Raw genomic sequence first — 27,294 nt, 5'->3', positions numbered from 1 at the left:
TGTCCTATAACATCCTATATTTTTAGCAAAATCCCCCAAAAGTCCTATAAAATCCTATAATTTTGATATTTTGGCCATTTCAAATCCAGCCACTCAGTTAAATTGCTAGATTTAGCTATAGGATAAATTCCTATACCAAGTCATTCTAGTCTATGCTTTTGTTATTGTTAACACGGTTAGCTACTAGTATAGTTTTGTGATAAAATGCTCAAATAGTTTATATTTTTTAAGAGAAAATCAAAGATTTATTTCTCTAAATATAGATTGTTTTTAATTGCATAAAGTTAGTAAATATATAGTCCTATAAAGTCCTATATTTTTAGAAATATAATCCTATTTTTCCTATAAAAAAATTTAAGATTTGAGTGGGGGCCCTGCTATGACTTAATCACTTTCAAAATGCCATCTACCGTCAATTTTTATTAGTAGTAGTACTAAAACGTGAAGACTAGCATAGCGCCGATTTTAAAAAATCCTCGGTGGCGTTGATTTGTTTCGGCGGCGGCGGCGCAAAGGGGAAAAAATGTCTTCCCCCCTTTGAAATTTAAAAACAAAAATCCCGGTAGACGCTTCAATAAAACACCTTCTATGAAATAACCATGAAGTAATATTTCCGAGGGCCAGGACCTACAAGTCACTGTTTATATAGTGCTTGTTGAAATAATGGAAAATTTAAACCTGTACGGTATTGAACAAGTGTTTCCATTAAACCAGGTAGCGTTTTTTTAATATATTAAGGCTTAGCAAAAATACGACGTTCTGTTTACAGTTGTAAAGTTTCCATTATTTCAACCAGCACTATATAAAAAGTAACTTGCAGGTCCTGGCTCTTGTAAATATTACTTCTTGGCGATTTCCTTGGAGATGTTTTATTTAAGCGCCTATCGGTGTTTCTATAAAATACGGGAGGCCACGTGATAATGTTTGGCTTACGTCACTTAGCTGTTACTTTTGAAGGTAGAGAGCGCGCGCTGCAGTCGCGAGACCCTTCTTAATTTGAAACCGGCGTGCAAGTAAAGCACTTAAATAACTTGCGCTCGTGACGCCGATAAAAACATTTTATACTTCTAATAATTATTGTTTTATTTTATAGAAACACGGTATAAGATAACCCCGGTATTCCGTACGTTTGTGTAAAGCGATTCGTCGAATGCAATGGGCGGTATTATATTGCCAAATCGATTTTTGGGATTTAACTCGTGTGTTATTTAATAAGTCCTACCCGCGTTTATACTTTAAGCAATCTCCCTTCCAACTGCGCCGAATTGAATCGCTCCCCATCTTGTTTGCTTCCTTTCAACTTACTTCCGACTCGCTCGTTCCGTATTTTTTGGCCCCCTCCCACTTGAATCTCGATCAATAACTTCCGCGGATTTCCGCGGCTGCTTTTGTTGCGAACTGGCAGCTCCTAATTTGTATATTTTCACTTACAATTTAAAAGCTATTTTCGACACAAACCCAAAAGAATGTCTTTATTTGGCAAAAAACCGCTTAAAGGCCTAGGTTTTCTTCTGCCTGTCACCCTGTAAACTTACTTTCCTTCAAAACAAATACCCTGGTGGTAGGCCAACGTGTTCCGCTGACAGGCAGAAGAAAACCCAGGCCTTTAATATTCATAGTAAAATGTATTTATTTGTTCCTTCGTCGCAAGTATCTACTTTCATATTTAAGTGCTTAACGCGTTTTCCTGATGGAACTTTTTAGCATTTTAAAAGCGCCGTTTGACCTTTATCTCTCCCTTTTCAGTGTGTCCCCCCCCCCCCGCGGAACAGAGAGGGGGACAAACGTCATCCAATCGTCGAGTTGCGACCCCACCTCGAAGCTATTTTGCAGCCACAATGAGATTATTTCCCTTAAGGAATACATAATAGGAACTCCCTCTTTCATTCCCTTAATAATACCAGCTTGCGTCCCTCGTGAAAGATTCTTCCCGAGCGGAATTAATTGCGGTTTAATTTTTTGGCTTCCCTTTTAGCGCGTAAACTTGTGCCATTTATAGACTCACGAACGTTATATTTCAATTTAAAATGTTATTATAAAATTCCGAAATTTGGTCTATTTGTGACCTACTAACGCCTGTAGAAGTGTTCCACACGCACTACACTGGTGCCCAGGGTGAAGTTAACACTTAGGAGGGTAACCACAACTCTTATATTTTTAGCCTCACCCCTCTAGTTATAGGGTGATTGGGGCTGTTATTTTCATTCTTGGTGATGGTGGTGAATACACCGCGGCGCTAGCTCCGAAAGGGACTCCGCGAAAAGTCAATTACTCATCAACGGCACTCGATAAAAATTTAATTGATACGCCGTTCGATTGGTATTAGTTCCCTCTATCTAACCTAGGAGCAACAAAAACAAGGATAACGCAGCTAGCCTTTAAACACGCTAAGACAGTGTTGTGTACAAATGTCATTGGACGAACCATTACGCTGAACGTTTTACGGGAGGGGTGGAAGGCAATTTCCGAATTTTCCCCTTCCGACGGCAGCAGGCGATAATGCGTCTAACCAATGAAAATTGTACGCAAAAAAATCCACGACTTATAATAATAATAATAATAATAATAATAATAATCAGTGTTCCGAAGTGGTAAATGTCAGGTGTCAAATAATGTGGCAAAAAGTGGTAAATACCGACATGGCGAATAATACTTTTACTGGCTAATATGCCAAAAAGTGGGAAATAATAAATTTTAATAAAAATAAAAAAACATACGAAAGGAAAAATATATTTGTGCTATTTTAGACAAATATACTGTATTAGTTGTCAGGTTTTGGGCTAGATACTCAATTATAGCCCAATCTAGTAATTTATTTTGGCTATTTTTCAACGATTTTCCTGAGTTTGAATTCGTCTGCTATATATCTTTAAGGTGTTTTTAATGGTTCTTTTGTGAAAAACTGAAACATTATCTCTCACATGTAAGTGATGCTACATCTCAAAAGATATTATTTACATCATTTAAATGCATTTATTGATTATTAGTCACTATTTGTCACTTTTTGCCATATTTGCCACTTTTGGCCATATTTGCCACTTTATGCCACTGACATGGACTTTATTCTAAAAATGTGACATTTAGGTAACACTGATAATAATAATAATAATCAGCTACGCTAATACCCAAGGCACCACCATAGGCCTAAGTCATCAAGCGACTTTTGAAGCCTTTAATTCAGGTGGCTGGGTTACAATGCGTAGGAGGGTGGTGGCCAGCCCTTCAAGCCCCGCGAGCCAACAGCTCCCTACACTAACTATTACCGTTAACCTCAACAAGTTTTTATGGAAGGGGAAACTGAAGAGCTCGGGGGAAAACCCCTTAAACCAGCGGGGAGAGAACTTGCAAACTCAACGCAGAAGGAGTTGTTCCGAGTTTTCACCCAGTGCCACAATCTGGGTTCGAACCCGGTGCCTCTTGCTGCGAGGTGAAAGTGCTAACCACTCCTCCACCCCACCTGGTTGCGTTCTCCTTGTGTGGGTGCTGTGTTTGTTGCTCCTAGATCTAACCATGCCAAATCAGCGACGTTGTTATTAATCGTTTTTAACTTCTTATTTGCAAAACAATATCTCGTTTCAAGTTCTATAAATTGACTAAAAAATTTCTAACTTAACCTATAAATGTTTGAGCTTTTCCGTTGTCACCCTAATTTAAGTGAAAAAGCTAGGTTTCAAAATTAGCTTAAATTACTTCGAAAACAAGCTTGTGTTTCGATTCTTTACTATAACCACGTAAACGAAGTTCAACGGGACCGCACCAAACCCGACTTTTTTTAGTTTTCAAGCGCCTTTGTAAACCTAGCTTTAAGGCGAAAATTTACATCGCCTTTTTATGTCCAAAATTAATTTATAATTTATAGTATAATCAAGAACGCGTAGAAGTATCTAAGAACTATGTACGATATCATTGATTTGTCCCCTGCTGCCATGATCTCTTGATCTTATACTTCTCAAAATGGAAGCGCCCTAAAATTCGGTCTGTAACGCCATCTGGAAAATGCAAAAGTGAAATATATTTTAGCCGCCTTGGTTGAAGTTTCAAAAATGGGAATAATTTATTAATTGGCATTTTCTGACTGCTGTGTTATCATTTATATTTATAATAATATACAGGATGTTTCAAAAGATTATGCAAATATTTTAAGGAGTTGTAGGGGGTGAGTTGAGAAGTATTACTGTTTTTTCCCATTTTATTCGATGAGTGAAAAGAGCGCCAGAGAGCTTCAAAGTGTGGCCTACTAGCCCCTGGAAGTAGGCTGCAACAAACGCAAAACCAAGCAGCAGGGAAATGCGAACATTAAGGTTTGGGTTCGTGTGATAGGTAAAAAAGGACTTTGTAAACAAATCGAGATAGCCAGCGTAAAAAAGTAAACTTCCACAGTATTTAAAGTCCCTGCTGCTTGGTTGCAGCCTACTTCCAGGGGCTAGTTGGCCACACTTTGAAGCTCTCTGGCGTTCTTTTAACTCATCGTAGGGAAATGGGGAAAAAAACCGGCCATACTTCTCAAATTCACCCCCTACAACTCCTTAAAACTTTTTGCATAACTTTTGAAACACCCTGTATAATAAATGATAATGAATTATAATTTAAAGACTCCATTGTCCGCGACTTTACGAAAATGTAGACACAAGAGGACGCCAGTAAATTTCCTCAATTTAAAAAGTATAACTTCGTGGGAATTAACTAATTTGTACCCTCTGTAGCCATTTTATTCAGTGAAATATCTTTTAGCGACGAAGCATCCATTGTTTTGGCGAGGGGGGGGGGTGATAAAAAGTCCCTCGAATCATAGGAGTTGGTAATGATAATAGTAAGTTTCATCTGGTAGCTCATTCTAGCCAATAGACAACGTGGAAATAAAGGGGGAAAAATGGCCGATTTGCCGTAAATGATTGGTCAATTTGCAGCTCGAGGTATCGATGGGAACTAATTCGGAGAGGCTTAAGGGAGCCGGCGAAGCGTTGTCGCTTTTACGACTGCCATTTCTTTGGTCCAGCAGACAGCGGCGGAGCGAAGGCACGTATATTCCGGCGCTTTATTACTGCGTAACGAAAAGTGCCTCGCTACTTCATCTTCCCCAAAACGGGCACTCTCTTATTAAAAATGGTCTGCCTTTAAATTACCTTCATTTTTATCGCAGATCGGTTAATTTAAATGATAAATATATACAGACTTTGATATTCCTATATTAATATTATAATAATAATAATAATAATAATAATAGTACTAATACTATATAAATATTATTATTATCATAATCACATCATCATCACCTTTAAATTACCTTCATTTTTATCGCAGATCGGTTAATTTAAATGATAAATATATACAGACTTTGATATTCCTATATTAATATTATAATAATAATAATAATAATAATAATAATAGTACTAATACTATATAAATATTATTATTATAATAATCACATCATCATCACCTTTAAATTACCTTCATTTTTATCGCAAATCGGTGGATTTAAATAATAAATATATACAGACTTTCGATCTTCCTATATTAATATTATTATAATAATAATTAGAATAACTGAATTCAATTCAAACTGTTTTTATTCTGTACAATAACATGTTATTACGCACTTTTTAAAATTGTAATTATAATAATAATATTTTTAATACTATATTAATATTAATATTATTATTATAATTATAATAATCATCATCATCATCAGCTAGGCTAATAACTAAGGCACCGCCCTAGGCCCAAGTCATCTAACGACTTTTATGGCCTTTTAATTCGGGTGGCCGGGTTAAGTTGTGTAGTAGAAAGTGGCGGAAAAGTAATACAGGGTTCATACAAACCTGGAAATATCAGTGAAACAGATTCTTTCCAAAAAATATCAGGGATATATCCGGGAAATTAAATATTTAACAAAACCTGGATATATCAGGGAATTTCTTTTGAGTCTGGAAGCGCCTCAATAATTATGTATAATTTTTTCGATTAAACGAAAACATACGGTGCTTTAGCACCTGGAAATATCAGGGAAATTAATTTTCCAAATGTTGTATGAACCCTGTAATATAATAAAAATAAGTATGTCACTTTGACATTTTAATGATGTTTTCATTTCATTCGCGGTGCACGCCATTTTGAAGTATAGTTTTTGGAATGTAATTATTTCAGGCCAAGGCATAGGGAAATTTAAAACTTTCAAATTGAAAACTAACGTATTTTTTTTTAGAAAAATAATGATGAAATTATGAATCAGAACATAAAATTTGCGTATTAAAAACACTCGCTTCATTTCTTGAATTTAAATATTTCCAGTTTCAGATTTATAAATTATTTTTTTTGTTAAGTTACATCATCAACCTACATTTTTCGAGTATTTCGAATTGGCTGAATTTAAAGCAAGTGGCGACTCTATCATTGCCACCTATATTATGTAAAGGCCCTTGTTATTAGAGATGGCCATGAATCTATCCGATTCTTGAAAAAGAAAAAACGACTTTAGTGGAGAGCCTGGTGCCATCTATTAATGGCAACGGAATCTAAAATTAAAAATAGCGAAATGATAACGTGGTTGGAGAGCCACTGTATTGTAGTTATATACTCTTTTTAGTGAACTTTAAAATAAATTATGTCCCGTATAAAAATATTATAATTTCTGTAATTTATGTTATTAACCAATTTACAAACGATCCAATCAACGCGAGGGGTACCTATAAGTACCGCCTTTTTGATTTCGACGCTAGTGACATCTATTGAAAAAAAGAGCTACTTCACGTCGAGCCGCCAGTTGCTTTAAGTCTCGCGGACCAATACGAAAATAAACCCAATAAAGACTACTAAGTTCCTCATCATTTATTTGCTAATCCTAATACTAATTTGTACCAAGGCTACAAGCGTTCACACTTATGTTTATTACCTTACTTACAACTCTACATTTAATGTCTGAAGTTATGTTGTTTTATTATTATTTTTTTCCCTTCCCACAAGTCCCAACAAGACACTCTTTATAGCAATAACTTCAAAATATAACAGCCCAAAAAAGTCAATATTTGCCGCTTTTTTTACGAGTTGGCTAAAAAGAAGGGTCTTTAAAAAGAGTTTGTTTTTTTTACTCCAGGATTTAACCCTTTTTTCCCCTCGCGGCCACCGCCGATGCTACGAACGAGAAACTGGCATTTTGAAAGATCAAGGCGAGGCCCGCGCCATATTTAAGATGTTACGCAACATTTCACCGAGTTTTATTCTTTATATATACTTTATTTCTTTCCGTGGGAAATAAAATCCATCAGCCAGCTAGCAATTTAGACAAAGCTGGAGCGAAACGTAAAGTCTTCGAGCTTATATCCTAGAGCCGCCTTAGATTGGGCTATCAAGTAATCGATTTGTTCTCCCCGTAGCTGTGTTGGATTTTTCTTTCACGGCTGTTTCTTCTCCGCATTTTTTTAACGATCGTTAGGGTATGGAGGCGTAAACAACACCCGGGGGCTCGTTTTCCCCCAGTTGTCGCCTGCCCCCCCCCCCCTTCCCGGTCCCGCTTCTCCACGGCCATTTAATCTCACCGCCAAAAAAGGATTAGAACAAAACAGCCGGGTCGGTTTTGAGAAAGCAATTAATATTTCTCTTCTCAACTGGCATCTTCTCGGCCATCTTTTTCCACTTCTTTCATTTAATGGCTTTCCATCGCCGAATCGATACAGAAACGTCGTTAGTCGTCTTTAGCAGATATTACCATGCAAACAAAATACATTACCATTTCACGGACACACTCTTTTTTTGTTTTTAATTTCTTCCCCAGTCTTACGACCGAATCGCTCTGGAAACATCTCGAACACCTGATTATTGAGTTACGAAACTTTTGAGGCATTTCTCAATGTTACCGATTTTCCTATTCAATTCACATCATTTCGTTCTGGGATTTGGAGCTATGTTTCGATGTTCAATTTTACCGACCATTCGATGTTCATTTCACCGACCATTCGATGTTCATTTCACCGACCATTCGATGTTCATTTCACCGACCATTCGATGTCAATTTTACCGACCATTCGATGTTATTTTACCGACCATTCGACGTTATTTTTACCGACCATTCGATTTTATTTTCACCGACCATTCGATGTTAATTATAGCCATTTTTTAGACGTGCATTGCGGGTTTTTCCGTACTATTTTTACATCTTATCTGATTATTTGAGTGACTACCACCTTACTTACAAAACGCGTGCTCATTCCTTTTTTGCTAATAAATTTTTTCTTCAACTAGTTTTTTTTTTTAATATTCCGTTGAATTGATGAACTTAAATACTTTGGGTGGAACCAAAAGTTTATAATAAACCCTCTTTGGGAGTTAAACTTAGAAATAGTTTTAACTAATAGATTAATTCAAGCAGCCCAACGGGCCTATAATTCCTAAAAAATGATCCTATATTTTTAAACCTATCCTATTATATTTTAATTTCTTGAAATGTAGTGTAAGTTTGAGTTAGTATATGAAATACTTATTTATTAAGATTCATAATTCGTGATCTTATATTTGAGAAATTTTAATCCTATATATTATCCTTTATAATCCATAAATTAACAAAAAAATCCTACTCCTACAAAGAATTTAAATTTTTGGCTGGGTATCTGGTTTTCATCTTCAGGGTTCATACAGACCTGGAAAACCTGGAAATATCAGGAAAATCTATTGTCGACAAAAAATCAGGGAAAATCCCATTTTTTGTTTAAATCAGGCAAATTCCAATTTTTTTGTGTAAATCAGGGAAATTTATGTGGGTTCGGAAAGTTTGCCCTAATGAATACAAATTTAAATCAATACGTTTTTCTTATTTAAGATTTGACTTTATTTCTTCTTGGATATGATAATATTGAACCGATTTACTTAAATGACAATCATGAAATGAGTTACTCTTGTTTTATTTTATCCGGCCCCTGGAAAAATCAGGGAAATATTCGTGGGGAAACCTGCAGGGCCCCCAAAGGTCCTATAATTCCTATAAAATTCTATATTTTCAAAAATGTCCTATAACATCCGATATTTTTAGCGAAATCCCCCAAAAGTCCTATAAAATCCTATAATTTTGATATTTTGCCCATTTCAAATCCAGCCATTCATTTAAATTGCAAGATTTAGCTATAGGATAAATTCCTATACAAAGTCATTCTAGTCTATACTTTTGTTATTGTTAACATGGTTAGCTACTAGTATATTTTTGTGATAAAATGCTTGAATAGTTTCTATTTTTTAAGAGAATATCAAAGATTTATTCCTCTAAATATAGATTTTGTTTTTAAATGCATAAAGTTAGTAAATTAAATAGAATATAAAGTCCTATATTTTTAGAAATATAATCCTATTTTTCCCATAAAAAAATTGAAGATTTGAATGGGGGCCCTGGAAATATCAGGGAAATCGGGTTGCCAATAGCGGCATGATGCTCCTCGTAATTAAGACTAATAATAGTAGTAACAGCCTTAAAACCTTGTTTAAGTTAATGTTAATAGCGGGTGTAGGGAGCTGTTGGCTGGCGTGGCACGAAGGGCTGGCCACCACCCTCCTACGCATTGTAACCCGGCCACCTGAACTAATGGCTATTTGACTTGGGAATAGGCCTAACTGATTATATATATTATTATTAGGTGGTTCTAGGACTAAAAGTGTACTCTTTTAACCTTAGACTAATACTCTTATTTAGCTATACTGAAATGTGCTATAAAAATTTAACTTTGGTTTACTGAACCCAGTTTTATTAGCCTCGTCTGAATAGGGTATTAGCGGGAGTCTCGCGTATTTTAGACGCTAGAGGGCTCTGTGCTGAGAAAACATCTAGATTACGCAATAACTGAAAATCAGTTTGGTTGTAAATCTCGTTAATTGTCATTCTTATTGTTATTACGTTACTTATGTTATTATTAAGAAATTAAAAAAAAATTGTTTCGTGTTCCCTGTTAATTTCGAACGTTTGATTTAGAAATGAACCGACATCATTATGCCGTATTCGTGAGAAACTGCCGGCTCATTCTTCTTTTGAGGCGAGAATTCTACCAGGAAAGACCGAGTGTGTTCAGGCCCGCCGAATGGAGGTGGAAATTAGCCGAAGTGTGCGACAATCAGTGGCATCACTACGCCGTCAGCGTCAGCTTCCCCGAAGTAAGCGCGACACTTTTCACTTTATTTTCTCACTCTTAATCATCGACGCGCGTTAAACTGGGCTTACCCTTTCCAGGCGACCCTGTACATCGACGGACAACCCTTCAAAATACAGACTAGCAACCCCGAAATCATCGACGACTGGCCGTTGCACGCTGCCCGAGGAATTAACACCACTTTCGTTGTCGGAGCTTGCTGGCAAGGTAAGTTATCGCCTGTCATCAATAAAATTATTTATCTGACAAACTTGTGCTCGGTTTCGAAATAAAATATAATACAGGGTGTTTCAAAAGGTTATGCAAATATTTTAAGGAGTTGTAGGGGGTGAGTTGAGAAGTATTACTTTTTTTCCCATTTTATTCGATGAGTGAAAAGAGCGCCAGAGAGCCTCAAAGTGTGGCCTACTAGCCCCTGGAAGTAGGCTGCAACAAAGGGCCAAACCAGGAATCCAGGGGCCAGTACAGGGTTCATACACGACCTGGAAGTGTCAGGGAATTTGAAAATGATTCCAAATAGTCAGGGAAATGGTCCAAAAAAGTATGTGGAATTTTAAAATGATCCCAAAAAAATCAGGCAAATAAATATTTGAAAGATGTATTAAAAATACATTATCAATATTTTTCAAGATTTTATATCAAAACCATTCATTTATTCTACAAAAATGGTCAGGGAATTTAATTCCGGAAATTTTTTACGAACCCTGCAGTAGGCCACACTTTGAAGCTCTCTGGCGCTCTTTTAACTCATCGTAGGAAAATGGGGGGGAAACAGGCATACAACTCAATTCACCCCCTACGACTCCTTCAAATTTTTGCATAACCCTTTGAAACACCCTGTATAACGGAGATAAAATTATTTATCTGACAAACTTGTGCTCGGTTTCGAAATAAAATATAATACGTCTGGTACACACAAAGACTGAAAATAAGCTAAAGTTTTGAAACCAAAGAATAGAGAACGTTGCTAGTCCCTTAAACTTGGTCGAATAGTCTCAGATTTTCTAGAATGGGCTATTGCATACTATCAAGACTGTATTTATGTTGAGACGAATTTTAGTGTTATTCACGTCTAACAGTAAGCTGTTTCCCCCTAAACCAAATCAAATCAGTTTGGCCATTGGTCGTCTCAAATAAATAAATACATTCTTGAAATCATAATAATCAAAACGTTTTCGGTTTCATAACAAGCCTCCTCCTCACGCAGGTAAAGAAAACAAAATGTCATTTCATTTCCGTGGCTTTTTGGCCGGATTGTCTATATTGCGAGGTCGTACCGAAAGCCCGGAAGTGTTAGCTTGTCTTCACAGGTGTAAAGAGGGCCTCGAAGTCCCTCCCGCCGAACTTTTAGAACCGGGAATGGTAAGTTTTAGAATTTGCTCTTTTTTTTCGCGTCTGGTCCGTAACTTATTTGATCATATTGTAAATTAGGAATTGTTGACTAACTCCGACTCGAGCGAAGTGACCGTTGAAGGAAACAGCAAGTCCTTGTTAGAAGAATTAGTTTCGCACGTGGCTTATATGAATTCCAGAGAATTTCCCACTCCTGGTCGAAGGAACTTAAAAATATCCACTTCCGTATCGTAAGTACACGACGTCTCTCGAGACAGGCTCGTCACTTCCAATGACTTTAAACGACTATTTCTAATCGCTACAGTTGTCTGAATGGTAAATCCGTGAAAGTTCCACCGTTGGAAGCTTACGTCATGGTGGAACAACCGGAACAGCCCAGCATCACCATCAACGGCACTCCCAACCTGGCCCGGGAATACGAAGCGTTCAAACAAGGCGTGGATCTGTTCGCGTCCGTCTCGGTTCTCGTCAGTCAAGACAACGACGAAGAGGAAGACGATGACGACGACGACGATGATGACGACGCCAATATGCGAGACAATTTGGAGACCAGTAGCAGTACCAGCAGCGTGGCGCCCAACGGCAAGGAACACAAACTCGACTCCTGCACCGTTCAAGTGTATCCTCCGCTGAATCCCGATCACGAGTATTTTAAGCTTCCAAAAAATCTTATGCTGACGTTTGGTATTCATCAGAAGGAGAGCAAAGATGGACTCTTAATTTATGGTTAGCGACTTTATTCCCTTTCCCGTGTTCCGCTCTAGAAGTTTTGGTTGAGATTGAGCGTATGACTTTTAATGAGTACTAAGAAACTCTTACGACCATTTCAGGTGCTGATACAATACACAACTACGAAATGATATTGCGTCAGATTCTTTATTTCAACCGTAAACCAGCTTATTATCTAAACCGTGCCTTCAAGCTGGTTTGTTCAGAGTTGAATGGAAGATTTGTCAGCAACGAATACATTCAAACTGTAGGGGTTGTTTATATACGCTTATCGTTTACAAACGTACATATCCTAATGGGTTATTTTGCTTCGATACAGTTAACTGTCATCCACCCGAGAGCGGAGCCCAGTCAGGACACGAAATCTAAACAGACTGAAACGGCCATTCCTCCGGTGTCCGCGGTTGCTCCAGAATCCGTTGCTTCTAACGTAGCACTCGCGCAAGTAGACGGTCACGAAGTCGAATTTAAGGACGCGAAAATTAAGGCCAACAACTATTTGGATAGTAACTTGGCCAACTCAGTCGATGCCATTTCCAAGACATCAGCTAGTAAGTATCGCATTTTTTACACCAATAGACGCTTCAATAAAATGCATTCGGCGATTCGCTATCAAGTATTAATGCATACATATGATTCTTGTAATGACTGGTTTTCAAAAGGGCAAAAACGTCGCCTCGTTAAAACTTTTGTAGCGAAAAACTTTCATTAGACCTAACGGAAATTTTTGCGTCGTCACGAAAAACTTGCGTTAAGCTCATCAAGATATTGTTACGTCGGCACGAAAAACTTGCGCTAAGCTCATCAAGATATTTTGCGTCGGCACGAAAAACTTGCGTTAAGCTCGTCAAGACATTTTTGCGTCGGCACGAAAAACTTGCATTAACCTCATCAAGATATTTTGGCGTCGGCACGAAAAACTTGCGTTAAGCCTGGTTTTCACTCGGACAAAAACGCCACAACGGTGGGAGTCGACGCAAAAATATTGCATTAAGCCTAACGGGAATTCTTCGCGTCGACGCTCATCGTCGGGGCGTTTTTGCCCTAATGGAAACCAGCCTTTAAGCTTAACAAGGGATTTTTGCGTCGGCACGAAAAACTTGCGTTAGGCTTAACAAGGGATTTTTGCGTCGGCACGAAAAACTTGCGTTAGGCTTAACAAGGGATTTTTGCGTCGGCACGAAAAACTTGCGTTAAGCTTAACAAGGAATTTTAGCGTCGGCACGATAAACTTGCGTTAGGCTTAACAAGGGATTTTTGCGTCGGCACGAAAAACTTGCGTTAGGCTTAACAAGGGATTTTTGCGTCGGCACGAAAAACTTGCGTTAAGCTTAACAAGGAATTTTAGCGTCGGCACGATAAACTTGCGTTAGGCTTAACAAGGGATTTTTGCGTCGGCACGAAAAACTTGCGTTAGGCTTAACAAGGGATTTTTGCGTCGGCACGAAAAACTTGCGTTAGGCTTAACAAATGATTTCTGCTTTGGCACGAAAAACTTGCGTTAGGCTTAACAAGAGCTTTTTGAGTCGGCGCGAAAACTTGTGTGAGGCTTAACGGTGATTTAGTTGCGTGAACCATCGCCATCGCGCCATTTTTACACTTTGAAAAATTAAAACCGCAATAGAGCTTTAATAAAACATCTTCAAGAAAATTGCCAAGAAGTAATATTTACGAGGGCCTGGACCTGCTAGTTACCGTTTATATAGTGCTTGTTGAAATAACGGAAACTATTCACACGACGTTGTTCTATATAAACAGTGACTTACAGGTCCTGGCTCTCGGAAATATTACTTTTTTTGGCAATTTGCTTGAAAATGTTTTACTGGAAGCGCCTATTAGGAAACAATTGCATTTATAAAATCAATGTCGAACCTAGTTTGCTTGTTTGTAATCAATATGGATTGTAGTTAGCTTCTTTGGCTAGCCAGGCGAATATGATAACCAACCAACCGGAAATATTTCATTCAGTGATCCCCCATGTAGTAAGGGTGTTTTATTGAAGCGTCTATTTTGGTCATGAAAGTGACTGAACTTGACACTTAAAATTTCATTTATATTAAATTTTGCTATTTTCAGGCCACGCTGTCACAATTATCATAGTAGTGTGCGTCGGCTTCCTCATATTTATGATAGTATTAGGCGTGATTCGCATTCGCGCCGCTCATCACAGAGCCCAAGAAACAAGGGATGAAGATCAAGAGATGGCTTGGGACGATTCATCTCTCACCATTACCGTCAACCCCATGGACGTATGTTATCCAATCATTATGGACTAAATTTATAGCTTTAGATAAAATCTTTATTTTGCTTGTCGCCGTTTAATAAAGTGCCGGATTTAACTATCAACGAGTTTTTGGACAAACAAAATTAAATTCGCGTGAATCTGATTCATATTTGATTGTAGGACGTTGAATATAACTTTGGTAGATTTTGTTTAGTCTGCTCGTTAATGGGAACTAGAAGGGGTTTTTGGTTTTAGGTCGGTGGAGCTAACTAGCGTGGGGGGATTCTAGACCGTTGTACTGAACTTGTGGGGGGATGCTAGACCGTTGAATTTAACTCGTGGGGGGGGGATGCTAGACCGTTGAATTGAACCCGTGGGGGGATGCTAGACCGTTGAATTGAACCCGTGGGGGGATGCTAGACTGTTGAATTGAACTCGTGGGGGGATGCTAGGCTATTGAATTGAACTCGTGGGGTGGATGCTAAGCTGTTGAATTGAACTCGTGGAGGGTGGCTAGACCAGTGAATTGAACTCGTGGGGGGAAGTCTGGGCCGTTGAATCAAACTCGTGTGAGTTTTCTGAGATAGTTGAATTTAACTCTCCCTGTTTGTAGTCCATTGAATCAAACTCGTATGGTTTTCTAAGATGGTTGAATTGAACTCTCCCAGTTTTTAGTCCGTTGAATCGAAATTGCATTGACCGTTCAACCAAATTTACATTGAACTTGCGTTGCTTTTTGAGACCGTTAAAGCTAACTCGTGTGGGTATTGTACAATTGAAAGATCGAAATAAACTCATTTAGGTTTTCAGGTGGTAGAAATGAATGCTAGTCTAAGGTTCCACTAACAAATACCTTTTAAAAATTTATTTCATTTATAATTTGCAGCAAATTGAACAGGAGCAAGAGAGTAGGCAGCATAACGAGGATGACGAGGATAGTGATAGTTCCGACGATGGCAGCAGCTATCACGATGAGATGGAGAGTTCTGAAGAGGAACAGGAGAAGGTGAAAGGACGCGAATTGGAATGGGACGATTCAACCCTGACATTTTGAGATGGGAGTTGAAAACTTTATTGATTTATAAACAAAAAAGAAAAAAGCAGCTGAGGGCGCCCTTCTAAGTTTATCTCCTTTTGTTTATAAGGTTATTGTATTTAAGAAAAACGTAGAGAAAATCACTGTTATAAAGAAAATAAAAAAAACGCCACTAAGATTATAATAATCCACACACTATAAAAAAAAAAGCTGCAAATTATATATGGAAATTTTTTAAAGGAGAAACGTAGAAAGTACGCTTTTCTTTATTTTAATACTACTTTTTTTTACTTACTTTGTCAATGCGGAAAAGAAAGAGCTTTTTTGACTAAGTGCCCCGTTTAAAATTATATAAAAAAATTAGCCTGTAAAAATATCTTATCAAATTTATTATTGAAACTAATTTAAAACATTTGGGTTGTTTTGATCATGCGGGTGGGGCCAATGTTTTTATTCTACCCTGAGTTTTTGGGGCATTCGTACGTACGAAAGGAAAAAATAACCAATTTTCTTGGTTAATTGTTACGTTTTTACCATTAAATTTAACCCCCTTTTTGTTTTTATATTAAAAAAAATAGTAAGCGGCTACACTAAACAAAATAAAATACAAAATGAAAAAAACTGGTTTTATAGGTACAAAAAAATATCTAAAAAAAAGGGGTAGTGTAATTAATATATAAAAACTCGCGTTCCGCTGTGTACCAAAACTGCAAAAATGTGTACATTGTTTCTACTTAGCATATATTGATAGGTGAAAAAACGGTTTTCAGTGCCATATAAATATAGTTATTGCATTTTTTCATCGTAGCTCCTCTGTTGGTTGACCCTCTCTCTACTTCTATAAAAATCTCTCTCGAAAAATATCTTAACTCTCGATATCTTAAAAATCACTATTTTCTATCCCACAAAACTTGAAGAAAAAAAAGTATTTGATTATTACATGCCATAAAAAAAATTGTTTTTCTTAACTATTTCGTGCTAATCGAGGCGAACGTATTACATATATAGTTAAAAATGTGTGGGGTATGTTTTAATATAAGGAAAACTAAAACTCTGGACATTTTTGCGAAAATACATCGTTTTTTGGAAGTTTTGCCTTGGGTATTTTAAAAAATATGGGCGAGAAATATGATAGGAAGGCCACAAAAAAAAACATATCCAAGCTTTGCATTTAAGACCATTTTTTGTGCGACAAAAAATCCCTATGTCATTTTAGTCGGAAAAAACCAGTTACGTATAGACGTCTTAGAGAAACAAATTCCCTCCCCACTTTTTGTGATGTAATTTAAAACCCAAAACAAATTATTAATAACATCACATGAATGTTATGTAAAACATGTATCTGTATAGGAAAAACAAAAGCACTACATCGGTGTTATGACTTTTTTTTTAAATTTTGTTTAAAAAATATTTAAAAAACTGGACTACAACATTTTTTAAGCCAAGGACTTTCCAAAAAAATACTATCGGTATTTTGAAATTATATTCGTTAATAAAGTGGGGTACATATATAAATATATTTTAATTTTTAAAAATGAGGTTTGTTCGTTTTTCTTTCAAAGGAGCCTAATTTTATTATGACGCTCTTATTTGTATGCGAATGTGTATAAAAATAATGAAAAGAAACAGGTGGCCGCTATTGAAATGTTGAAATATTCAATGTTGGCTGTGCCTATGGTTAAATGGTTTTAACTCTCCACGATATAGTACTTAGGCATGCGAGAGTGTCGTAAAAGAATCAGGTTCTTTTTTTAGAATTTTTTAACGAATCTAATTTCAATAAAAGGGGGTCCTTGTTACATTGAATTCTCGATCAAGGGTTTGATTAAAAAATGCTTCCTTTAAATAAAAAATATAAAAAAACAGCGCACGTGTTGAAAGTGAGACATTCCATGTGAAAAAAAAAACATTTTTGAAAAGTAATTGTTTTTGTGTTTAGTATTCCATAGTAATTGTCGGGGTAAATTTTGGTGGTGGGCTAAAATATTTAACTGCGTAGTGCTAGTTAATGTATAAAAAAAAACTTTTAGCTGATAATTTGGCTGTTGTATAAAATTGGTAGTTTTGCGATTAACAAGGGGAAAGATAATTTTTATTTAATGATTTCCTTGGGTCTTTTTTTATGACAGAAAAAGCTCTAGGTAATTTTTTAAGTAACCATTACCGATAATGAATGTTTTGTTTGTGTGTGAGTTTGCGATTTGGCCTTCCAACTACCTGCTCCAGTACCCTCTCAGACCGTACTGCACGAGTTTGGGTCAAATCTTAACAGATGTCTACTATGTATTTGTTGGTAAATAATGCAATAAACACCAAACTTTTACCCCAAATAGTGATTTTTATTTAAATAATAGAAAAATTTCTTTATTTAATTTAACATGGAGCTAATTGAACATTTCTAAAAACAGATAAATATTGATCAGCGCATCAGAAGGTGCTAACTGTGAGATTTATGCCACTAAAAATTGTCATATTAGGTCATTCACCTTTTAACAAGTTTCTGATTACTACTACGTTAACAAGTAAATCCTATATTAAGGTATTTTTGTTAAATAATTTTGTTAAACTGATAAGTTTCCACAATCTAGGTTGAGTATTAAACATTTCTTTGCCTTAATGGAAAATCATCATCAGAATTTGGAGATTCTGAATCAACTGATTGTTCTTCATGAGTTGCAACCGAAAAGAATGATTGTATCAAAGACCGACACATTGGGCACTTATCAAGTAAAATAAAACAACTTCCACAAACACAGGTATGTCGACATGGAAGGCAAACGTGGGTGATGTTTTTTGTTTGACAAACCACGCAGAGTCTATTCTCGTTGAAATTGCTATTTTCATATGTGTCGGTATCAGCTTCGGGGATATATAAAGGCTTTAGAGGATAGGTTTTTCCATTAGCTTGTTTTAGATATTGCAAAAGTACCCGACTTTCCATTTGACATTCATCATCTTTAAGATGAACTATAACGGCCATAGCAACAACCACGTTTAAATCTGGGTTGTCAGTTTCACGATATATTAAAATAACAAGGGGATAAGTTTGTCTTGGTGATTTACCAAGATCACTAGATTTAATTTCACAGGGAGGTTTTAAAATAACAAGTTGCTCATTTCCGCTACTAACACATTGTGTAGAACTCTTAGCTCCAATTGGAATAATTGAAGTATCTTGATTTAAATTTTGTTTTAATTCGGGCCAACTTAAATTCAATAATCTGTGAAATTGGTACAAGTTGACACCCCAAAAGGCACTGACAGTACAGTCACATTGGTTTGAGATTAGGCAATTTACTTGCTCTAAGGAACATTTTTTTATGTTTGCTAGTTTAAAGGTGAAAGGGTTTTCTACTTTCACCATCGGAATATTTTTTTGTTCTCTAGGATAAAATACGGTGGAAGTTGAGGCCGAAAAGAAATCGTGACTTGTTGTAAGTCTGTAGAGATATGATAGCATGATTATTAGTAGAAAAATGACTAAAGCAATAGCCACTATATTTGACAGTTCAGCCATGTAAACTAAGAAAAAGGGCATATTAATAACTTATTAATAAATTAATTATTGAAAATATGAAACCAAAATAAAACGTTTAATTTATAAAATGGTTTCCATTACGAACTTTGAACTCTTCGCCGCGGATTCTCCCGCCTCGGACATAAAAACGCAAAAATGACTGAAACGGAAACTGCGTACTTTGTTACTGTTTTACTTAGGTAATTTTAAATTACCGTAAAAACTTCTAAACATCAACTTACACAAAAAACTTCAATTTAAAAAGAAATAGCATTAAGAAATAAAAATATCAAATTCAGTCAAATAAAAACTATTATGTTATAAAGGAAAGCGGCGAGGTGGTTGTCATAGCAACAATTAAGAACAGTGGTGACGTAATTATAGCTTTCTCCTGAATTTTGGTTTCTTAAGGACGTACCAAGCTGGAAAGATTACACGTCGCGATTGTAAGGACAAGCGTATATTCCTCAAAAAAATATATAGGTATTATAAATAAAATGAATTAGTTCCAGGTTGATCTTTTACTAAAAAAGTTTCACGCGTAGTTGTCAAATGTTAAAATAACTAATAATCCATTGGTAATTGTTTGATAAGCCTTTGTATGACTTTTATGGGTGTTTCTACCATGGATTAATAATATACATTATTAATCTAAGTTTCTACCATAGATATATGAAATAATATTATTATTTTATTAATATAATAATATTTATAATTAGATAATATTATGATATATTATAATATAATAATATAATTTTTTTATATTATTTCATATATGTATGGTTTCTACTTTCTACTAGGAGTCTCTTCACTCAGTTCACTGTTAACTTACATCTTTTCCATTAGAAATGGAATTGGCAAAAAATTAACCATGAAAAGCATTAGATGATGGCAGAAGCGGCATGGAAATTAGGCAAAAGTGAAGAATTAATTGACAAAGTTAACGAACAAATAAGTCAAATTGCTTTAAACGAAAGTGAAGATATTTGCAAAGGTGCCAGGAAAAAAGCTAAGAAGAAAGAGACCAAACGACTAGTTCAAAGTGCTACTACTAGTCCTTCTTCAAATCCTACTACACCTAGTCATTCCACACCCGGTCTCTTTAGACAGAATTCTGCAGATAATAGTTTTATCAATTCCAATAAATTTTCTGGAACTAAAAGCAAAATTCCACTGAGACAAAAACGACTTTCTGCTAGTGATACCTTGTGCGAAACAACTCGTAGATACAACTATCTGTATAACGGTACTCATTATCCACGCAGTGCTGGAAAATCAAGCTCTAGTTCTTCATCCCAATCATCTGAAGCTACAGCAACAAAAATCAAGAGAATTCAAGATCGGTTCCGTAGAAGTTCAGATTCACTTCCGGAAAAGGGATATTTAGTCCCATACGGGTTGAGAATCCAACACGCCGCGCATAGATGTGCATGGTATGATAACCAATTTATATAATTTACTACAGAAAAAAATTAAAAACTATGTCAAAAAATTTAAGGTCTGAATCTGATAATTCCACATCTTTGGGTAGTGTTGGATTAACACATACCCCTACCATGAGTAAAAGAGGAAAAAGTGCCCCCAGTTCCGCAGCTAGCACCCTTTCGCCTTCCACTTCCAGAGGTGAATATTTAGTGTTCTACCATTGCTTTTTAATTTTAACCCATAAGGCGATATTCTCAATTTAAACCTTTTTCAGTTGATAATGCTTGTCGACAACACAGAGCTTCGAGTGGCAGGCCATTTAGCCAACAGTCCAAAGTATATTATAAACCTTATTACATTTTATTTGGTTAATATTATAATGATGTTTGCTCTTTGTAGTTTGATGTTTACTTGCCATTATGCGAGGTTCAACAAGGTTTGAAAAAGGGAGAGGTTCTTGAAGTATGTGAAATCATTACTCGGACATCTGTGGTTCCATTGAAAAGCTACTCTATTAATATATTGAACTATCATTTAGGGAGTTCTTCGAATTAATCCCAGAAATTACGAAGATGCCTACATTAGTGCGCCGGTAATCCTCGGTAGCTCTCTTTTTCAGTGTCTTTCTGTTTAAATGTATCACGACAACCCACGTCCAAGATTCCCTGTTTCAATGTTGACCATTGGAACTATGGACAGAGGCTGTATACAGTGTGGGATCAATATATTTCACAATTGAGATTGACACTGATTCAAAAAGAGTTATTTTTTGTTTTATTTTTTTATATTTTCAATATTGTTTACTTTGTTTGTTTTATATAATTTTTACCTTATTTTTTCATTTAACACCGGGTACTAAAACTCTATTGAACATTTTCTGTTTAATTCTATTTCTTTTTTGTTTCTGTATATTTCTTTTGGTTTGGTTCTTTCCTCAGATTAATATTTCGTTTTTCAAATTACCCAAATTATACTAACCATGCTAATACATAGCCACTGGCCATTTCCAGGAATATTTCACGTTTGCTTACCTTATTTTTGACTTAAATAAATTTTAGGACGGTCAGATGGACATCTACATTGGCGGCATACGTGATCGTAATCGTGCGCTTAACGGAGATGTAGTGGCAGTTCAATTAGGGCCTGTGGAGGACTGGAAAGTATGTCGTCTTAAGAGCCATGTGTAATGAGTTGAAATTGAAATTTTACTTCCATAGATTATGTGGGAAAATATTAGGGAATATGAAGAAAGAAAAGGTTACAGCATTTTTGACGAACCACCGGCTGAAGTGTCATCTTTTCCCGAGACACCGTTGAATGAAGAGGCCGAAGATTCAGATTTGAATTTAGAATCTGATCAACTTCAGCAGTGCAGTGGTTGGGATCAAAATTGCGGACCTAGAATGCCTGACACTGTTGAGATTCTTGGTGTAGCTGGTTTGCAACAACAAATGCGTGATTTTTGTAATGAAGCCAAGAAGAAAAGAAATCGCCACCCTAATAAAAAGAAAAATAAGATGAAATCCGAAGAGAACACTTCCCCTGAACTGAAAGCGACTACATCTTCAGACAGTCAAATTTCGCAGCTTCCTACGTATCTCACAAATGTCCACGTTTCAAATGGCACTTGCCTCGATGTTTATAACGCTTCGTTAGTTACTGATAGTCTTATATCTTCCACAGATAATCTAGCCAACTTACACTTAAATTCAAATGCTAATTTAGGCTCTAATCCTGTTACGACTAGCGCGAGTAGTGACTATGTAGGTCAGTTAAGTTTGTCTAAAGATTTGAAAGATGAATCCATAGTGATTAATACTTGGACTATGGAAGATGATAAAGGCCCTCGTTGGGTTGTATCTCCTGAAGATCTACTTAATCTTGATGATTTTGAGATTCCTCATTTCCAAACCAAGGGAAATAATGAAGATATAGAGACCGACTTGGTAGAAAGTGACGACCAAGATTGTAGTAAGGTTGTAGCACCGGATGAGCTTAGTGAAGATGATTATTCTCCTTCAGTGGGTGAGGAAAGCAATTCGAGCCAGTATGCGGAGCAAGCTTTAGAAGATGCAGCTTTTTTTGCGAGCCAACAGGATGCTTATAACAATAACTCTGGTGAGGATAATGTCATTGACGCTTACTTAACCCTGAATCAAGAAAGTGCGCCAGTTGTTGCTGAAGCACCAATTGCGAATGAAGAAAGCCTAGTTCCTTCGAATCCTATATCTGTAGTGGCAGCCCTAGAAGAAGCCAATAATTATAGTTCCTCTTCCGAGGAGCATCCAGTCACTGACCTGGAAGATAAATTAGCCAATGTACATAAAGTTGCACATCATGTAAATATGTCCAGTTGGCCTGATCGAGTACCTGACTCTATTCAAGCGAGTTCTAATTCTCTACCTGCTAAGTGCCAATGGGAGGCGGTTGATGCTGGCGCTAGTACGACTATTGCCAAGATTGAGTTGAAAGATTGTGATTTTAATCCATCCACTGACCAAATTTCAAAATCCCCCTTGAATGGTGAGGATGAGAAAGGTGATAATGATGATCAGGGTAAGAAACAAAAGGCAAGGAAAAGAATTAGGAAAAATAAGAAGAAAAAATTTAGAGCCGCTAATTCAAAACTCGATGTAAATAAACCCCTCGTTGACAAACCTATATGTTGTGATACTCCCGAAAAAAGTATTAAAACTCCGAATTTCGCTGATCAAGAGCTTGTTAAATCTATAAACAGTCTCCAGCATCGCACTTTTACTATTTATGATATATTGGCTCTTCCTACATGTGGAAAATTTGTTCAAAGAACTGGAAAAGTTAGTGTGATACTTAAGAATTTTTAAAGATACCTTAACAATTTGTAAATTCTTGATTTAGGTGGTGTACATAATTGAGAAAAATCATTCGAGGGTAGCCATGGGCCAGATTAAGCTCATGCAAGATAGAAATCCCAACTGGGCTCTCTTTTCACCATCCGACCATAGACTACCGCGCATTTTTGTACCTATTCAAGATTGCCCTCAAGGTAGGTTATATATTTCCTATTGAGAAGCGATTTGACACTGAAATTCGTGTTGTTTGTTGTACTTAGGTTTCTATGAAAGACCCATGGATTTTTCCAAGATGTTATTTATCGCAAGGATAACGGAATGGGAAGAAGATTCTATGTTTGCAAAAGGGTACCAGTTTTTTGTTTTACTATTTTAAGCTCTTATAATAAAAATGGTACAAATTTAACAGGATGTTAGCTAGAAGTTTGGGAGAAGCTGGTGAAATTGAACCAGAAACCGAAGGAATTTTAATGGAACACGATGTTGATTGCTCAGAATTCAGCGACGAAGTTTTGAAAGACCTCCCCCAGAACTTGCCATGGACCATTCCTGCGGTATTACGCATTTATTACGACAAATCTATAAAACATCTGATTTTGAAAATATAATTGCAGTCTGAAATTAAAGAGAGGAGAGATTTTCGTAAAGATTGTGTTTTCACAATTGATCCCAAAACAGCCAGAGACTTAGATGATGCCGTTTCTTGCAAAATACTTTCTGATAACGTATTGGAAGTTGGGGTTCACATAGCGGATGTTTCTTATTTCGTCAAAGATGGACTAACTCTTGATAAAGTAGCTGCCAAAAGGGCCACTAGTGTCTATTTAGTACAAAAAGTAAGTTTTTTTTTTCAGTAAGACTATTCTTATTGAATTAGTAATTAATTTATGGGATGTATTTTTTAATAAGGTAGTGCCAATGTTACCCCGTTTATTATGCGAAGAACTTTGCAGCTTAAATCCAGCCCAGGATAGATTAACTTTCTCCGTTGTATGGAAAATGACGGAAGATGGAAAAATTTTAGATGAATGGTTTGGAAAAACTATTATTAGGTCATGTGTCAAGTTGAGGTAAACGTTTGAAGTCACTCTCTTTTAAGGATTTTTGACTTTAAATTTCCTGTCAATTTACAGCTACGAACACGCTCAGGACATGATTGAACACCCAGACAAGAAATGGCAACCGAATGAAATACCGGAAATAACCGGAGGCTATACCACAAAGAATATTGTTGATATTATTCAAAAATTACAAGGAATAGCCAAAAATCTGAGGCAAAGGAGATTCCAAGACGGAGCGCTTCGTTTAGACCAAGTGAAACTCCAGTTTACTTTGGATCAAGAAACTGGATTACCTTCTGGATACAGTGTTCACGATTTGAAAGATAGCAACCGGCTGATAGAGGAATTAATGCTTTTGGCAAATATGGCCGTTGCGCACAAGATATATAACTCATTCCCCGAAAAAGCTTTCTTGAGGTCACACGAACCGCCCCAGACTAAAATGCTTGATGACGTTGTGGCTTTATGCGAATCGTTAGGAATTGTTTTGGACGCATCTAGCGCTGGAGCGTTGCAGGTTTGTAATTGAAATTTAATATATTCCTTAATGGTCATAAAAGTAAGCATTATATTTACATAAATATAGGCCAGTCTAGCTCATTATATGGGTGACGATATATTCTCCGAAGCCAGAGTGTCTGTTCTTACACATCTTCTTTCAAAACCTATGAAAGTATGTTTTAAACTTCAATCCAAATTATCATTTGCGAAATGAACAAATATGGTTTTCTGTAGCCAGCTACCTATTTTTGTTCTGGGGTTATCATGGACCCAATTCGATTCCGTCACTACGCATTGAATGTACCGTTATATACCCATTTTACGTCACCAATTCGTCGGTACCCTGATATTTTAGTACATAGGGTTTTAGCAGCTGCATTAGGTACGTTTTCCTATTTCTATCAGCTACGTTGCTTTTCAAATATTCAGAGTAAGCCAGATACTATATATTTAAATAGGAATTGGCCAACTCCCTAAACCTTCAGCTACAGAACTTCAAAAACGAGCTACACACTGTAATCAAAAGAAGTTAAATGCCAAGAGAGTTTATGAAATGAGCTGTGAACTGTTTCTGGCTACTTTTGTCAAAGAATGTGGTCCTTTTCAAGAAAAGGGCATGGTGGTGTCTGTAATGGATCATTCCTTTGACGTTCTCATTATTAAAATGGGCATTATCAAAAGAATTTATTGTGATGTAAGTAATTTTTTCAATTTTGAACAACGCTTCATTAATTTCGTAGTAAACAATTTTGATGAGGATTCTTTTAATAATCCAAATTTTTACTATGTCCTTCAAAATTTTTCTACTGTAACAAAAAAATTTACCTAATCTGCCTTAAATCTAAGCTAAAATTGGGCAGGTGATAATGAATTTTGATAATATTTGGCACATGTTATTTTAACCACGAGTCAATAACAATTTCCATAAAGATGACACTTAATTTTGATCACGTGCAAAATAGTTACTAAAAGCTTTTTGAGACAAACTAGCAGCCATTGTCACCATTTTGTATCCTGTCGCTCTCGAGTGTCGCATAATCTTTGCAGGGCCCAAGGTCCTATAATTCCTATAAAATCCTATATTTTCAAAAATGTGACATCCTATATTTTTTAAGCAAAATCCCTGTTAAATCCTATAGCTAAATCTAGCAATTTAACTATAGGATAAATTCCTATACAAAGTCATTCTAGTCTATACTTTTGTTATTGTTAACATGGTTAGCTACTAGTATATTTTGTGATAAAATGGTTAAATACTAAATAGTTAAAATCAAAAATTTATTTATCTCAATATAGATGCATAAAGTGGGTAAATTAAATAGCATAAAATCCTATAATTTTGAAATAATAGTTCTATAAAGTCCTATATTTTTAGAACTATAATCTTTTTTTCCGTTAAAAAAATTTAAGATTTGATATCGACTCACTAGAGATAGATTTATTTTCTTGCTGTGGTGATGTAAAATATTTTCCAATAAGACATAAATTATTATAGAATTATGGTTCAACTTTATAGACAAGTTGGCCTGTTTAGTACATTTTTATTGTATGAAACAAAATCTTAAAAGCTAATTAATTGAAATTAATAGAAATTGGCCATAAGCAAAGCTCAATATGAAAAGAAAAAAGCTGTACCTCATCTAATTCTAACATGGAAACATGACAAAACTGGATTTCAACAAATTTTGACTCTATTCTTGATGGTTGATGTGATACTAACTTCTATTCCGAAATGTCCCATGAAATTTCAGGTAATTTCATTTGGAATGATTCTCTTTCATATAACAAGTATTGAAATTTTTGTATAGGCAATTATGAAGCCACCTTTCTAGTCTTGATCAAATCTTTTCCATCTCAAGGAAGTACAATTATAAATAAATAGGCAAACTTAATTTTTAAATTCCAGTTAAATATTTTCAATTGTAAATCGATATTATGGTCAATGTATTTAAAATAGGCACTTTTATTTATCTGTAATGTTTTATTTGATAGATTCATGTATTGGTAGAAATTTTTTAGTCCCTCAGATTTATATTAACCATTTTATCGTGGTTTTCCCCGTGAGTAAATAATTCAAAAGAAATCCCTTCTAAAATTATTTTTAATTTTTCATTTTATGAAAAAAAGACATACAACTTTTTCCAAGTTTATGTTCAAAAAATGTTTCTCTTCTTTATGGAGGACAAAAGTTTTTTGTCACGAAAAATACATTTTTGGCTTTTACCATTTTATTACTTTCTTCGGTTGTAAAAAATACCCGAAGACTTTCTTTGAGTCTTTTTTTATTTATATTTCCTATAAAGAATTGTACCGTAAAAAAAATGAAATATGCCAGATAAAAAATAAAACTGCCTGCGAATTGAAAAATGTCTTATTTTTCCAACTTTTATATAAAAGTTGTGATACAAAACAATATATATATATATGGGGGAAATGAGTTAACCATTTATAAAAGGACATAAAAAAATGCATTTAAATAAGTTAATAATTAGGCTC

At 35.7% G+C, this 27,294-nt stretch overlaps 3 protein-coding genes across 9 annotated transcripts in view; 2 read left to right on the top strand and 1 right to left on the bottom strand.

The window, feature by feature from the left end:
• The window catches only part of Cals (calsyntenin 1), a 232,321-nt gene extending 214,528 nt beyond the window's left edge, over positions 1-17,793 (top strand). Inside the window, exons 8-16 of the mRNA XM_090161453.1 lie at positions 9,947-10,125; positions 10,202-10,328; positions 11,329-11,483; positions 11,553-11,704; positions 11,779-12,200; positions 12,305-12,450; positions 12,523-12,754; positions 14,280-14,452; positions 15,314-17,793. Of these exons, the coding sequence (XP_090017579.1) occupies positions 9,947-10,125; positions 10,202-10,328; positions 11,329-11,483; positions 11,553-11,704; positions 11,779-12,200; positions 12,305-12,450; positions 12,523-12,754; positions 14,280-14,452; positions 15,314-15,481 (1,754 nt within the window). The 3' untranslated portion in view covers positions 15,482-17,793. The remainder of the gene's footprint in view (positions 1-9,946; positions 10,126-10,201; positions 10,329-11,328; positions 11,484-11,552; positions 11,705-11,778; positions 12,201-12,304; positions 12,451-12,522; positions 12,755-14,279; positions 14,453-15,313) is intronic.
• Positions 17,782-19,322, bottom strand: LOC149923663 (cell growth regulator with RING finger domain protein 1-like). Of its 3 annotated transcripts, XM_090161455.1 has the most exons (3): positions 19,223-19,322; positions 19,087-19,140; positions 17,782-18,903 (listed from the first exon to the last, which is right to left on the bottom strand). In XM_090161455.1, exons 1-3 carry the CDS (start codon positions 19,252-19,254, stop codon positions 18,060-18,062), a joined length of 930 nt encoding a protein of 309 aa, XP_090017581.1. In that variant the 5' UTR covers positions 19,255-19,322; the 3' UTR covers positions 17,782-18,059. The 3 variants fall into 3 exon arrangements, with proteins under 3 accessions (XP_090017581.1, XP_090017582.1, XP_090017580.1); XM_090161456.1 differs by having other exon boundaries at positions 17,782-18,985; positions 19,087-19,298; XM_090161454.1 differs by having other exon boundaries at positions 17,782-19,140; positions 19,223-19,267.
• A 64-nt stretch (positions 19,323-19,386) lies between these two features.
• LOC149923662 (DIS3-like exonuclease 2) lies at positions 19,387-27,130 on the top strand. Of its 5 annotated transcripts, none has more exons than XM_090160948.1 (19): positions 19,387-19,463; positions 19,827-20,413; positions 20,479-20,603; positions 20,680-20,741; positions 20,805-20,867; positions 20,944-20,997; positions 21,464-21,565; positions 21,623-23,221; positions 23,283-23,430; positions 23,497-23,584; positions 23,646-23,790; positions 23,851-24,072; positions 24,146-24,306; positions 24,370-24,814; positions 24,884-24,970; positions 25,033-25,180; positions 25,257-25,492; positions 26,388-26,549; positions 26,607-27,129. In XM_090160948.1, the coding sequence occupies exons 2-19, from the start codon at positions 19,866-19,868 to the stop codon at positions 26,628-26,630; spliced, it is 4,419 nt and encodes a 1,472-aa protein (XP_090017074.1). In that variant the 5' UTR covers positions 19,387-19,463; positions 19,827-19,865; the 3' UTR covers positions 26,631-27,129. The 5 variants fall into 5 exon arrangements, with proteins under 5 accessions (XP_090017074.1, XP_090017073.1, XP_090017072.1 ...); XM_090160947.1 differs by lacking the exon at positions 19,387-19,463 and adding an exon at positions 19,512-19,558 and having other exon boundaries at positions 19,781-20,413; XM_090160946.1 differs by lacking the exon at positions 19,387-19,463 and adding an exon at positions 19,517-19,579 and having other exon boundaries at positions 19,781-20,413.
• Positions 27,131-27,294: the final 164 nt, after the last annotated feature.

The sequence above is a fragment of the Leiobunum rupestre genome, chromosome 10, assembly GCF_980474605.1.
Source record: "Leiobunum rupestre chromosome 10, qqLeiRupe1.1.hap1, whole genome shotgun sequence".
Taxonomy (NCBI): domain Eukaryota; kingdom Metazoa; phylum Arthropoda; class Arachnida; order Opiliones; family Sclerosomatidae; genus Leiobunum; species Leiobunum rupestre.
This window is presented reverse-complemented; position numbering and strand designations above follow the sequence as displayed.

What these genes read in the sequence shown, in the direction of transcription:
- LOC149923662 (XM_090160948.1), top strand. Translation starts at nt 19,866, where the DNA reads ATGATGGCAGAAGCGGCATGGAAATTAGGCAAAAGTGAAGAATTAATT. An exon ending in GCCGCGCATAGATGTGCATG is followed by an intron (nt 20,414 to 20,478) that starts GTATGATAACCA and finishes AAAAAATTTAAG; the next exon opens with GTCTGAATCTGATAATTCCA. An exon ending in TGCCATGGACCATTCCTGCG is followed by an intron (nt 23,791 to 23,850) that starts GTATTACGCATT and finishes ATATAATTGCAG; the next exon opens with TCTGAAATTAAAGAGAGGAG.
- LOC149923663 (XM_090161454.1), bottom strand. Translation starts at nt 19,001, where the DNA reads ATGCCCTTTTTCTTAGTTTACATGGCTGAACTGTCAAATATAGTGGCT.